General features: G+C 41.5%; 1 protein-coding gene across 1 annotated transcript in view; it reads left to right on the top strand.

Moving 5' to 3' along the window:
• Positions 1 to 15,014, top strand: part of ALPK2 (alpha kinase 2) — a 35,027-nt gene that overhangs the window by 4,934 nt on the left and 15,079 nt on the right. The window contains 4 exon segments of the mRNA XM_086480196.1: positions 6,374 to 9,248; positions 11,844 to 11,991; positions 13,486 to 13,613; positions 13,715 to 13,750. Coding sequence (XP_086336322.1) covers positions 6,374 to 9,248; positions 11,844 to 11,991; positions 13,486 to 13,613; positions 13,715 to 13,750 — 3,187 coding nt within the window.

Raw genomic sequence — 15,014 nt, 5'->3', positions numbered from 1 at the left:
TGAGAGCTGAACGTTCCCAGGGAACGGTCCGAGTCTGAGCAGTGCGCGGAGGGGCGGGAGCTCTGCATCAGGGCACACAGAGGAGTCCTGGTCCGAGTAACGGGAGCTCGTTCAGTCTGTGACATCGACCCTACTCATTCCATAGTATCCACCCTAGGGCTAGCAGGTAACATCCCATTTTGTCACCTGTGTTACAGCTGGCTCCAGTCTTTCCTCGCAGACACACAAAAAACCCATCCGGTGGAAGATCCTTTCCACTTCAAAGCATGGGCCCATGACAGCTACACGTGGTCAGCCTGTTGCTCTACGTTGTTGTCAAAGGAAGAGAATTCACGTTCTATCCTTTGAAATACTAAAGTTCTTACTGAACTTCTTTTTCTGCCTCTTCAGCAGGAATAGCAGGATGCTAGTAGGATGTGCATCTGTGGATGAAATAAGGCTCAAGTCTTTTGTTTCACCTGTCTAAAGTAGTTGAACTAACTACACGTATTGAGTCATTTTAGCTAGTCCAAGGCAGGTGTGCCATTTAAAGCAGAGTGTTGTTTTAGGAAAGAGGAATTTGAGTGGCATTGCATCAAACAGGGAAACAGGAAGACCCACTACAGCTGGAGAGCAGTGCAAACTCAAAGTGGTTCCCAACATGGTGGATTTGAGGGAGCTCTGATCCAGAGGCAGAGATATACTTATTGCCTGTGTTCTAGGGACAGTTTGTTACACTCCATTTGTACAGAGGGATATAAATGTAACAGTGAGACTTGACTTACAGGGGAGAATTACCTTTCTAAACAATTTCCTCCTAAAAAACAGTGAGAAACTGTGAGATAAAATTAATCATCTCATTTCAGAAATGAACTTCTTGCTTTCATTGACAGGAATAGTTCAGCTGATCAGGCGAGAGAGTGATGTCTAAGTTATCCCTACATTTTGTAGGGGAAAGAGAACCAGAATAGCCTTAACTCAGGCCTGCTGAGTTTATTTGCATGTGAATGTGACAATTTGTCACTCCATTCAGAAACAAACCTTGTCCCTTTGGGTGAAGATGGTCCATTTCTCAGGTATGGCAAAGGGAGCAGAGAACAGCAGCTAACTCAGCTTGTACTGCGAAGATTCTTGTGATGCTCTGAGGTGCCTTTAAAAAAAATGAAGTGGAAAAAGGTCGTTTTAACTCCAACTTTACTAATGCATTTTATCACACAGCAGTAAGGTGATTTAGCTGCCTTTCTGTTCTTTGCTGTATCACAACCTAATATATTTGGCTTTTTTTAGCATTTTGTCATATTCTGAAGATCCCAGCTTTATATATTTATTTAGGAGATAATTACGATATGCTTGTCAGTTTTGTTATCAAGAAATAGTGCTAAGTAACGATAGTGCCAGTATCGCTATTGACTCTAGCTAATAGCACAGAGTTTCTGCAGGGTGGAAGTGCATTTTTGAAATTTTGCCTTAATTCCAGATCAAAGCACTTGTAATTGTGTTTCTGTTTACCTTCACTCTATCAAAATATTTTGTCTGGAATTGAATCATTTATGCTTTTAGTAAGTCTCTGAACGTTATTTGTTGTGACATCTCCTCCATATGTACTGATTTTACAATAGATTAAAAAGAAAGCTCTGGTTTTGAAGTGGCTGTTGCCATTTTCCTTTTACATAGCTATTATGTACCTGGCTTACCTGCTTCTCCCTCCTGTTGATACAAAATTTGGAGCTTCCAAACGCCCTCGCTTGATAACACTCCTCACCGAGGTGAGAGGCTAGGTGCGGCTAGGTAAGGATTCAGAGATGAAAACTCACTAACAACAGGGTGTTATCAAGCAGGCGTTCTGTATTGCAGCACTGGGGATCGTTCCACCAGGAGTGCTCCAATGGATTAGCAAAACACATCAGTTCATACACACAAAAATCACACATATTCATCAGATTTCGTGAGAAGGGCAGTCTTATGGTGGTGAGCTCCCGGAATTCATCTGCATAGTCCAAGCATGTGCAGTAAATTTAGGGTTAGGGTCTTTTCACCCTGCGGTGGTCGCTCATAGTCTTCCTCACGCTGTCCGCTAGTTGAATCCTCCTTCTTCAGGTCAAGCCAGGGCCCCTTTTCTGATACAACCTCTTGTACCAAGCAGTCCTGTCGATGTTTGCTGGGTGTCTCCTTAAGTCTGGCATGTGTAGATGGCTTTGTCTCTTTGATGTCTCCTTAATGTCTCCTTGATATCTGGAGCTTTGTCTCCTTGATGGCAGGCAAGATGTTATCTGTTTATCAACTTTGCTCAGCAAATAGCTAAAACCATCCTTGTGGGGGAAGGAAAACTCAGGAAAACAAAGACGCAAGCAAAACTAAACAAAAATATGCGCGTAAAGCTTCTATATATGGCAGTGAGGCCTTAGGGATTGTCAGGGTTTAGCTTTTTTCACTTTGTTCACAGTGACCATGGCTTTATAATGAACATACACGGACTGTATATTTTGTGTATGAGTTTAAATACATGTGCGGAAAATCCTGGCACCAGCGCGCAGTGTTCACAAAGAAGACGGAGGAGTCCTGTAAAAATAAACTTTATTCGAGTAAAGGGAGAGTCTACTGGGCATATCCCGTGGGTGCTCTCAAAGTTGCTGGGGTTGCAGCCCCCTGCTTATCCTAACTTCCCAGCTGCATAGGACCCTCTCCCATTCCCCATTGGCTAAGGTACTAGGAAGGCACAGACTTCCCGATCCACCTACTACATATACTGCGTTTTTACCCCTTAACATGTACCCTCCTTTGCATCATGCATCATATGTTTCATTATCATGTCATTATGCATCTCCTGGGCGGAGAAGTTAATATTAATAAGTCTATTAAGCCTGCGCACTGTTTCCTAAAGTTGAAAACTTCAAACTTCCCTTGAAACTTTTGAAGAAAATATATTTTTTTAATGATTTGTCTTCTTACCTAACAGGGCTTTGTAGTCTTGTCCTTGGTTCCTGTCTAATTGCTGAGATATATGGCACCTCCTGTTTTACGAGGCCTGCTGAATAGTGTCGTATATCTATCAAGACCTCCTTGTGTTAGTCTTGTTACTAAACACATGGCTCCTCTGGGTAAACAGCGCCATGTACTTGCAAAAACATTCTCCTCCTTATCTATCACTGTTTAGGTCTATGGTATCTTGTACCAGCCTGGGTAAATGGTACTGTATTTTTGTAAAGACACTCTCATAATCCTATCATACAGAACTGTGATTTCACCTTTCTGTTGTCACACACCGGGCAGTTTGTTACACACACACACAAATTAAAATTGCTTGTTCTACTGCATTCACGTAATTAAATCCTCTAGTTTGTTACCATTGTTTTGTCACCCCGGAGTTGAGCAGACTGTCCAGTAATTGAAGCAATTGTTAAAATGTATGGCATTAAACCCTAGAAATCTTTTGTGAGAACAGGTAACAAAAGAACAAATCAAGATGAATAGTTCTCGTCTGTGTTAGCTGAAATAAATCTAACCTAAGAAAATACCAGAGTTAAATCCAGCAAGGTTTCCTAAAATATGCTTAAAGGATTTGGATGTAAGTACTTTCAAACAAAAATAACATGAAGCTCATTACAACATACCCAAGGAGCACATAGCCCTGTTAAATATCAATTAAAAAAATTAAACGTGCCACTGAGGCTTCAAATTGCATTATGCTTTCAGACCCCCTTTGTCAAATGCAAGGCAAGGCACTCCATTACAAGCACACTTTTGTCACTCTGTTTATTTGCCAGCCATCAAAATGTGTGTCTAGACTCTACAGTGCTGCATGTCTATGAATGCTTGAGACAGACAGATGCCAACATGGACAGACACACAGATGAGATAGGTAATCATCCCACTGATGAAATAATCAGCCCACTTCCCAGTGGACATGAGAGAGCTGTCTATTTTTAGTTTCACAGCAGCAGCAGGTAGGGACTGATCCTACATCTAACATACTTAGCAAGAATTCACAGGTTTTAGTAAAAGCTGTGACTGAGGCTGCTGGGGCTGTAGGGATTAGAAAAATAAACTTGGCTTTCTTTGAGGGGGAAGTGGAAGTGGCAGAAGGAGCGCTAGACTCAGACCGGATGCTCAGAACTGACTGAGAAGAGAGCTGGAGCTCACTGTAGAGACACGTCCAGGCTCACATCCCCCTGGACTTGAGAGAAGGTGTGTGTCTAAACTCAAAGGTCTAGAGACTGGCATCTGCTGCTGCCGAGCAGCCTTGAGCAGGAGACCAAGGCACTGGGAATCAGAGGGGGCTGCAGTTGTGGAGCTCAGGTTCCTAGGCTCAGGGTTTCTAGGTAAGTATGCACTGGCCAAGGAATTTTAAGGACAGTGTGGTGTCAGCTGCATGGTGCTTGGGGTGGGAACAGCAGTTAAAGTCATTGACAGGCATTTTCTGTATCTCTTCCTTCCCCACTGTCCACAGCATGTAGTCAGCTTCACATCCTACTCAAGCTGAATGGAGAGACAGAAAGGATGAAAGGAGTTGCAGCTGAGGTGGGTGGCTTTTGCAGCAAAGGAAAGCAGTATTTGCTACAGCCGGTAATCCTTTTACCATGAACTTACGGAAACTAAGAACCTAGTGTCTGAGCAGCCCCTGCCTCAGCCCCTGCCTGAGCACGCAGCAGCTCATGGGACATCCTTCATTACATATCCTTCACTAAGTAACAATGCTTGCTGCTTTCCAAAGTCACTGCTCCGAGTTATGTGTCTGTCCGCACTCATTGCCCGTTGACAGCTCTGCTGTAGCCCAGAGGACTCACCGCTACATATTGCAGTTGGTCATTTCAGCCATCCAGCACATCATTACAAGTTAACAAATAGCTATGGATGGAACTGGGACTAGCGAGCAAAAAAATCCAACCCAAACGAATTATGAGGCTGAGTTTGTGGCTGTATAAAAGCTAAAAGATGAAAAATGTCTACAAATATTGGTGGTTTTTTAAACTCAGCCTGGTATTTTTTAGCATTCATTCATTTCTGCTGGGAGCAGGAGCAAAGCTTCAGACAAATGCTGGAAAGATACATGGTCAAATGTACAAACTAAGTCATGAGGTCCATGTTGTTATAGCCTGTTAATGGCTATGGGAAAGTACGAGTTTTTTTTTCAAATGTTAACTGCTAAATTGCTCTCTACTTTTACAGATTGTTCTGGCAAATGCATGGTAACCAAAAGCATAAAGCATAATTCATTTAGGAAGCAATGTATTTTGGTCTAGTAAAAACCTGTAAGCTTCTCTGTCTGTGATTTGCTGTGAGTGAAACATGCACACCACCTCCAAGGAACTGATTTAGTGCCAAAAAGGACTAGAGAAAATCCTGGAGAACAAAAGCTTGGCAGGGACCCTGGAACAAGAATTTAAGAGTGAAAGCTCGATTCTGATGGAATAGTGAAGAGCTGTAACAGATTTTGTGTGCCAGGCAGGTGGCAGGACTTTCTTCATCCCATGCAAGCCCAAACATCAGCCAGTTGTTCTCCTTAATAAGGTCTGCACGTCTTGCATAAATTAAGTTCACTTTGGCTTAGTTTGATTGAGGAATGGTTTGTTTCTACAAAAAGTGACGGTTTGGAGTATTTTGATATAGAAGAATAAAGGAGATGCAGGAGGAATATGGATTTTTATTTCCTGCACCGGTTTCCCAGCAGCGCCCCTAAGGCTGCAGTGTGTGTCTCATTGCTAGACGAGGGCTGACCATGCCTTATATTGAGCAGTGCATTACCGCTTGGGCAGAGGCAAGATCTGGCACTCCGTTTTGAAGTGGGACCCTCAAGGGGTCAGAGGTGACCAAAGACCAATTTCAAAGATGGCTTAAAACTGACCTAGAGATGCTGGTTTCTTGATAGGAGTCTTGTTCTGAAGCATGTAGCACAGCAGACATGGGGCACCTCTCTGTGGCAGCATCTTTCCCCATGATGGAAGCAAAGGGGAAGGCAAGCTCCCAACACGTGTCTGGGTAGTTCCAGAAACTCATCGGTTTGGATTATGTCATAATTACATAAGTACAGTGGGACACTGACTGTTAGCAAAAGGCATAGGTATGACTGTTCTATTTTAGTTTGGTTTGTTTTATTTTGTCTGTATTTATCTAGCTGGACTGTATCAGTCATTGATCTTCATCTTGATTAACTTTTACATTTCTCAGCATTTGGCTGCAGATCTGAAACTTATCAGGGTTCAAGGCTGTTAAGACCCAGCAGTTTGATTTCAGTCATTGGGTTGATAGCTACAAGTCAGAAACTTGGCTGTTGACAAATACTAATAAATAAATAAATAAATAATCAAGTACATTTCAAGCCAAGACTCTAGTTCAGGCCTGTGTCAAGCAGCAATTCTGATTTTTAATTACATTTCTCTTGTTTTCTACTTTGTAGAATCAAGGTGCTAATCTTAAAATTTTTACCCAGAATTGTGAAAGACTATGTATGGAGCCTGAAATAGAAAAGGAAGGTGTCTTCATGACTTGTGGGAGTGCAGGAACCATCCGTCCAGCTTCAGAAATGCTCTGTACTGAAAAGACATTACAAGCGAAAAAGGCAAATTTGCAGACCTATTCTCAACACCATGCTCCTTGTGATAAGAGAGAAAGTTGTCACCAACAAAGCTTCTGTGAACAAGGAATTACTATTATTAGTAGTGGCAACAAATCAAAGAATGACGTTTCACCTTTTCCTTTACGGGATATGGACTCTCTTCCTGATAAACAAGAGCGTTTATGCGCTGTTCTCTCTTCTGCAAAGCTGTGTGATGAGCCAAGGGAGGGAGAGCAAAGGTATAGTTTTGCCTCACATGACAGCAATGACACAGATACTCTCTGCAGTCTATCATGTGATGAGTCTCTGTTTGAAGCTAATCCCAAGTCGGGCCTGGCATCTGGAGAACCTGGGTGCAAAGGAGATGCTGATATATCTGCAGTGCATGACAAGCTGTGGAAACTTCTTCATGAAGATGACTCAGACTATCAAATCCCATTTGAAAACCAGGGGATCACAAGTTTAGACATTAGGCCAACAGATATCAAAGTCACAGAACTGAACTTTGTACAGGAGACCTGTTCTGATCATCTTTTGCCATTAAATGCGATAAAAGAGCAGGAACCTGTTACACAACCAGCTAGTAGACAAAGAACAGAGAAAGAAGGCTGCAATGTTTCTAATATCCTACTTAAAACAGATGAAGCATGCAACAGTGCATCCATAGGAAATATTTGTCTTGCACAAGTGGTAGAAACAGATGGTATATGTCTAGATCCAAGCACTGGAAATAAAATGGAAACACCATCCATTTGTGTTTCAGGAAATAGTATCATCTTAAATCCAGGGGAGTTCTTGGAGCAGAAGCCAAATCAAACGTTAACTGACAGTAATGGATCCATTCAAATGACTGCTGCTTGGGAAGGAAAGCTTACCATTACAAATGCTTCCAAAACATGTGATGCAGATTCTCCTCGAAGATTAAAAAATGGTCAGAGTGGTAATTTAGCACGTGACAAAGAAAACCCATCTTACATGCCAGATAAGTCGCATGGAACACTTGGACAATTGCTTCATACTGAGCACAGCATATCCTTGATAAATGAATCTGTAACTGATAAAGGGTATCATTTTAGAGACTGTTATCCAGCAAGAAGAGAACTGGCTTATTTCCCTGAAGGGAAAGACATTTTCTCCAGTGAAAACACCAATCAGTTGACACAGGACAAACACTGTTCTTTTAGCACCATACATAAAAGTTATGAAGAGAATTTACAAGAAAAAGGAAATTACTCAGACTTGAATGCCCGAAATGACACTAATTCTGACAGTTACCATCTTTCAAAAAATAATGACTGTCAAGATTTTCATGTTATTTCTAATACACAGAAACACGGTTATGTAATGCAATTGCCTAATTTGATTAAGACTCCCCAAACCATAACATGTAAGAATCTACCCCAAAATATAGATCAAGTGACAGAAATAGAAAAACAAGAAGTGGCATTCACTCCTTCTTCTGGGGATGCGTTTTTAAGAGATTTTTATATAGAAGTGCCCAGGTATGAACCATGTAAAACAGAAGAACAGAGAGAGATTTGCATAAGTGATGAACAAAGAGCTGAAACTTCCTGTGACTCAGGAGTTAGTCATGTTTCAGAGAGTCAGACTGCAGTTTCCCTTCATAATACATCAGAACAACGTGTATTTTTTATTGACAGCACCTTCAAGTCTGATGAAGAGTTAAAAACAGATTCTTCAAAAAATCAGACATTTGCATCTGAGGGTGTACCATCAGTTAGTGCCCCGCTGCCTAGAAAGGCTCGAAATGAGTACCACAACATAGCAAATGAGAGTTACAGAGGTACCAGTAATCAGTTAGATCTCCAACAACTGACTGCAAAAGAGACTTTACCATTCTTGACACCCGTAAGCCAGTCAGAGGGCCTTCTCACCAGTGTATCAGCAATGGGGTGTTCTGGCACAGGAAGTCAAGTAGAAAGTGAATCCACCCAAACTGCAGTCAAAGTAGATGAAAACTTGAGTACACTGGAAACTTTCTGCATAACATTGCAGGATCAGTTCCATCAGGTACCTGAAGAAAACAAGGAGGAAGCAGTCTTGTGTGAAAACAAACAAGAGATTCAAAGAGCTATTGAATATAACTCAGATGAAGCTGAAACAAAGTCTCCTTTGCACACCTTAATTAGCTGCAAGGCTCAGAGACAGTTTATGACTGTTAGCACAAAGGAGTCCTGTCCCGACTTGATCTCTTCCAGCAAGCTGACTGAGGCTGATAATTCATTTAAGTCTACTGAGTACGATAAAGAAGTCATGACATCAGAGAGTGTAGTAAGTGGTTTAGTTAGTTTGCCACCAGTTGATTCAGGGAACAACCAGTATTTTCAAGAGCAGCTACCCTGCAGCAGAACTCAGCCATTCTCCTTAGCGCTGACCACATACAATCCATTCCCATTCAATGAGGAAAGGCTAAGAAATCAAGAAGGGTCAAAATCCTACTGGACATCACCAACTGTTGCTGAGCCTGAGCCCATCGAATGTAAACAAGACACAGCAAAGAGTGGGCTTTTAGCTGCTGGAGCTAAGAAGACATTACCACCAGCAACACTGTCAAAAAAACCCCGACTGGAGGAGAGAGGAAGTGTCAGCAGGGATCCTAGCTCTGTTAACAGGTCTGTGAAGAGTGAGGCAGGCATGATTCATAAAGAGGATAGAAAAGAGCAAAGGAAACTAATTTTGAAAAAGGATAGCAAAGGTAAGAGAAAACTGATTTTCATTTCTGACCTTTCCCATTGTTCTGGCTATGGTACGAAATTCAAATTTGTTGAACATACTGCAAGCCTCTTTTGGTCTGAGTCATGTCAGCTAAATGTGTCCTGCCCTCACTGATCTTAATTTCCAGTTCTGTGAACTTAGTCACTGTGCCCATGTCACAGAGCTGGAACCCTCCCTAACATCCTTTTCCTAGCTGGCAAATATATTTGTTTTATGAACTTTAACCTGTGTGAAATAGTTCTTCATTTGTCTCTTTGAGTAACTTTTCAGGGATGTGTAGTGTAATAGTACCCCATAACTACACACATTATAGCAACTGCAAGCCCAGTACTTGCGTGTTGTTATGTTCCCGCAGGGCTGTGTTCCCAGTTACGCTTCTGTGCTGTGGCTCCCGCAGGCAATTACCCTGTCTTGGTTACCAAAGGGTTTTACCAGCAAAGTATGATTGTTAATAACAGGGTGCCGCTGATCAACGTAACATTTTGCAGTCATGATGGCTGGTTCTGCATTCCTTTTCACCACTCTTGGTCGTAAATAACACTGATGAAATTGGCAATATTAAACTGATAAAGAAAACATGTAATTGCAGTGAGATTCAGGTTGCGTGTCAGAGTCTCTAGGAGGTTGCTAACAGGTAAACCAAACTGCAGATGGGAGTAGCAATAGTGTAACAGCAATACAGATGAGGTATTTGTGGTTTCTATGGATACTTTGCAAGCACCAAGGTCTTGTTTTTACCTTTTGACATTACATTTCATGGTCACATTGTAAAATAAATTAATAGATCAGAGCAAGACTAAACAGTGACTAAAAGTAAGCTACACAACTATGAAGCTTTTCAGAGATTCTAATTACAGTGCGGTCTGGTGAGGGTTCTACTTTTCCACTCACATTTACAAAAAACCCAGACTTTTCTCTGTTTGAAGATATGTCCTGTGCCAGAGAACCAAATGTGTGGGAGGAGAGAAACATTCCTTCAAAGCAGAGCAAGCAAACTGCAATCACTGAGAAATGCCTGATCTTTTTCCATGTACCTGAGGCTATGCTTGGAAAATGTTCTGAGCATTCAGGCTTGCATCAGTTAAGACTGAATTTTCTTAACCTGCTTCTGATCTGCTTTAGCTTAGCCTGAAATGAATGTGGTTTGTGCTTTAGAGAATTGTGTGGACCTTTGCCCAGCATTATGAGAAGGTTGGTATGGTTAGTCTGGTACATACTTAGTGTTCTCTTTTGTATCATTTTCAGCTGCAGGAGGGATGAATTTGTGGTTAGGGCAGGGAATCTGGAGCCGTTAGTTCTATTTACAGTTCTGTCACATACTGTCTGCATCATTTTAGCCCTGATTCAGCGGGATTTTTAGGCCTAAGGATTTAAGTGACTGCAAGTTAAACATAGCAGTGAATTCCAGGTGCTTGACCCTTCGAGTTGGATCCAGCATTCCTTCGGCATTAGACAGGGAAAGTTAGACTGCAGGAATGGCATCCCCGAGGGAGATGTGTGATGCCAGCTCATTCAGAGTGCAGCAGCTCAGAATTGACACAGTAGGAAGCATAACATCTTGCATTTTGCATCCCTTACATCTAGCTGGGATGTCTCACTTGAGCGCAGGGATGCGTCATGATCCCAAAATCTTTCCCTAAGTATATGTCGATTCCCTTTCTTTCCAAGTACCTTCCATCCTCCTGCTCACGCCATGCTCACTTGCAAAGACACTGGACCATTCTGTGGGCCAGTAAACAAATCTCATCAGAGAACCAGGTTATCAGGACCTTCCCCAGACTGGGCAGAGTGCTCTCTTTCTGTAGCCTGGGTGATTCTTGGATTTGTTCTGCATGATGGTCAGTGCCTAGCAAATGAGCCCTGCCCTGTGGCTGGAAAGGTAGGGACTTTCTTTAAAGGCAGGAAATTAATCCTTTGAAACAGAAGAGGGAAGCAAAGGCCACTGACATTACCAGATGCAAATATCTAACCACGAAGTGTGGGTTCCTCCTTCCAGCTGTGTTTTAAAGGAAATGGTGCCATCACTGCATGTTGCAGAGTCTTGTCCTGGCAGCCTCTGTTAAGTACGTTCCAAGAACGCTGTGGTGACTGAGCGTCTCCTGGGACTTAAAGTTTTTTCTCTCAAAGGCTGTGATCAGTTAAAACAATCTACTAGTTACAAGTATTCAGTTAGTATGAGTTCTCATTATGTAACCGTATGGCATGCTCTACCTTTGCGGTGTCTTTTTTTTACCAGTAAAGCCAGCTGGTCCTTTATCAGAGAGAACGTGTTTTGATTAAGAAATTACTTTATGTCGATGCCTTTTCAGGCTAGAACTTCCCTTGGGTCCTAGTCCATAAATTCAAAATGTCTTTGCGTTGAAAACATTTCCAATGACTGTGTGGGGCACTGAATCAGTCTTTTAAAGACTCTGTATTTTAAAGTCTTGGTTTCTGCATCAGAAGAAATCATAATTATTTACCAGTGTTGTCAGATTCATATTCTTAATATCTGCAAATCATTCTGGGATTCCTTTAAAATGCCAAAACCATGTCATTACCTTCTAATCCTAAACTGTGGCTCTTCTGTTTCAAGCTCCCAAGTTGCTGAAGAAAATCCAAGCAGAGTTGTTCCCTGACTGCTCTGGAAATATTAAGCTATGCTGTCAATTTGGTGACATTCATGGTGACTCCACCATTACATGGACTAAAGATTCCAAGTTACTAGCTCGACTGCAGAGAAGGTGAGTGAATGTTTCTGAAGGACTGGTTGTTTCTGAATAGCTTTTGGGAAAATATGCTGGTGATTCACTCTTGTACCTGTTAAGAGGATTGGTATGGTAGGTGCAAAAAGTAAGTTTAAACAGGGTAATTCAGAAGCATATCTTTGCGCCATGCATTAATATTGGCCATAGTTTGCATTCCATCAACAGTAATTCCTCGCCACCTGTTCATAACCAGTCTCATCCAGCTTTCAAGTACTGTAAAAGATCAAATGAAGTTTGAACGCCAGCACCCAGCCAAACAACATAAACGTGCTTGGTTAGTATGTGGGAGGCTGCCTGTCCCTGTATGGTGGAAGCGAATTGCTGAAACAACTAACATGCAATGTAGAGCTTGACATGATTGTTCTGCAGAATCAGTACAGGCTGTGGGGTGCATGGATGGAGAGCAGCCCTGCAGAGACGGACTTGGGGGTGCTGGTGGATGAGAAACTCGGTATGAGCCAGCAGTGTGTGCTCACAGCCCAGAAAGCCAATATACATCAGTCTACAGAAAGACATAACCTGGACTGTTTGGTACATTTTAGCTTTTACTTTCAATAGGGGGTGATTGCACGAAACTAGGCAACAGATCTTTGAATTTTTGTTACCTGTCAATACATGGAAACGTATTGAAAAATACAAATTGCTAGTAGTATTAGTATTTGCTAGTAATTTAATTTAAAAACTATTGTTGGATAAAATTAGTTCTCCAGTGTACCAGAATACGGTGAAACTTCATGTTGCCCAGAACACTGTGCACACCTTCACTAATTCACTTCACAAAAGATTTAAAACACAATAGCCAGGTGTCCATAATCCCTGCATAGATGATCCAGTTTGCTGATAAATACTTCCATGGACATCCACTGTGGGACATGTGACAGCCATCATAGCCTGAGAGCACTTTTCACTTGGGCATACCACTGTTTCAGTTGGTTTTACTGCTTCCAGAGGCAGCTTGGGTCTGCAAGTACTGTAACTGCATTCACATGTCGTTGCACCCGCTTTAATAACATCTGCCTTTGATCCATGTGTGGATCCAAGTTTCATACACAGACATCAGAGAGCAAATATCTATCTTGAAAAAAGCAAAGGAACAGAGAAAGCTGAGTGAGGAGTCAATATTGCAGAACAGCATACAACGTTTTTTGCTTTTATATGTTCATACTTCATATATTTGTCCATGATATTGAAAGGAATATTAGAATGCCCTTTGGTGTGATTTAATTATTTTTGGATTTGAGTGAGGTACTTTTCTCTCAGAATGCAGTAGGATCATCTATTGTGAAACACATAATAGGTTGAATGCTTCTAGGAAGGGGGACATAAAATATTTTGTTTACTTGCATTGTACCTGAATCGGTCTTTGCAGTGAGGGACAGAAATTCCAGGGGCAGGAGGAGAGACATATGGAATAATCAGGAAAGATCTTTTAAAAATATTAATGTGGAAAATTAACATATTCTGTTCCAGTGCTCAGGATGACTCTCCCGTCTCTTTGGCAATAGCTAAAGCCAGTAACAAAGACCAGGGAATGTATTATTGCTGCTTGAATAATATGTATGGAAAAGTGACTGCTGAGTTTAATCTGACTGCTGAAGGTAAATGCCCGTTTATATTTTTGATTAATAATAATGATAATGGCAATTTCCTTTTTTTTTTTTTTTTTTACTACAAAACCTGTTCCTATCTTTCCTTGTAGTTTTGGAACATCTCTCAAGTTTTCAGAATTCTGAAGGTAAGTACACACATCTGCTTGAATCTGTGCTCCAGTCTTTGTTTCTTCTGATTTCCAAATAGAACAAGGGATGGAAAAATACAGCCAGACTGAGACATGTTAACAGTTATCCTATGGGAAACTATGGGAAGCCATTGAATCAGGATTGTGTATTTGCTAGCTGTCTTTCACTCTTTGCACTCACCTTTGCTGTATCATCAAAGATAAAATTCACTTTAATTCATGGGAGTTTTGTTGGTGAAATACCCTCAGTAGGATGGAATGGTTTGTGCAGGGTGATACGAGTACCCACTGGGACAAACTATTGATTTGAACTTGACCATGTAACTTCTCGATAGCATGAGGCACCAGCCCTTCACATACAGTAAACAGTGAAATAGCATTGCATCGCATCGTCCAGAGACATGGCTGCATGCTGGGTGCCGAAAGCACTTTTGGCAGAAAAACTTGCCTGTGGTGTTTGAACACATGGTCTTTGCAAGTCGCCTGCTATGTAACTTTACTCCCAGAGAAAGACAGGCACGAAGATTTGGAATGCTTTCCTCCTATGTTAACTTGTGTTAATCACACTTGGGATATGTCTTGCTCTGCTGCAGCTAAAGATAGACAGTGCATTGCAAATGGGTTTATTGTTTCTGAACACACTGTATTAATCGAGTACTTCATTTGGCCAATTGATTTTTCTTTCTTTTTCTAGAAGAATAAAATTAAACGTTTAGTTCCTTGTTAAAACAAAGACAGGGCTTTTCGTGTAACAGCACTGTATAACTTTTGATCAACAGAGAATTTTAGGTGGAGTTAAGGAGCCTTTTAATTCTAGCTTTGTATGTGCACTGTTTCCTCAGCTTCAAAGAGAGGAAATAGTGTACAGAATCTAAACTAGAGGTAACTGCAAAGGGGAGCTGGAAGGCCTTCATTGCTGCGTAGGGTACACCTTCTGTTCGCCTATTTATCTTCTTCACTGATGTTATGATTAGAGAGAGACTTGAAGTGCAGTTAGAATTTTTTTGTTTCTCTCAGTGCTTAACCACTTTTTTCCTCTTTATATTTTTTTTTCCCATTTGTATTCCAGTGATTATTTAAAAGTTCTGTTTAACTTCTTTATTAGTGATCTGGATGAGGGGATCACGTGCTCCCTCAGTAAGCGTGCAGACAACACCAAGCTGTGTGTGAGTGTTGACCTGCTCAAGGGTAGGAAGACTCTACAGAGTGTCCTGGACAGGCTGGATCGATGGGCCGAGGCCAATTGTATGAGATTCAACAA

Source organism: Leptosomus discolor, chromosome Z, assembly GCF_034619465.1.
Source record: "Leptosomus discolor isolate bLepDis1 chromosome Z, bLepDis1.hap2, whole genome shotgun sequence".
Classification (NCBI taxonomy): domain Eukaryota; kingdom Metazoa; phylum Chordata; class Aves; order Leptosomiformes; family Leptosomidae; genus Leptosomus; species Leptosomus discolor.
The sequence above is the reverse complement of the archived record's forward strand: the minus strand, read 5'-3'. Positions and strand labels throughout refer to the sequence as shown.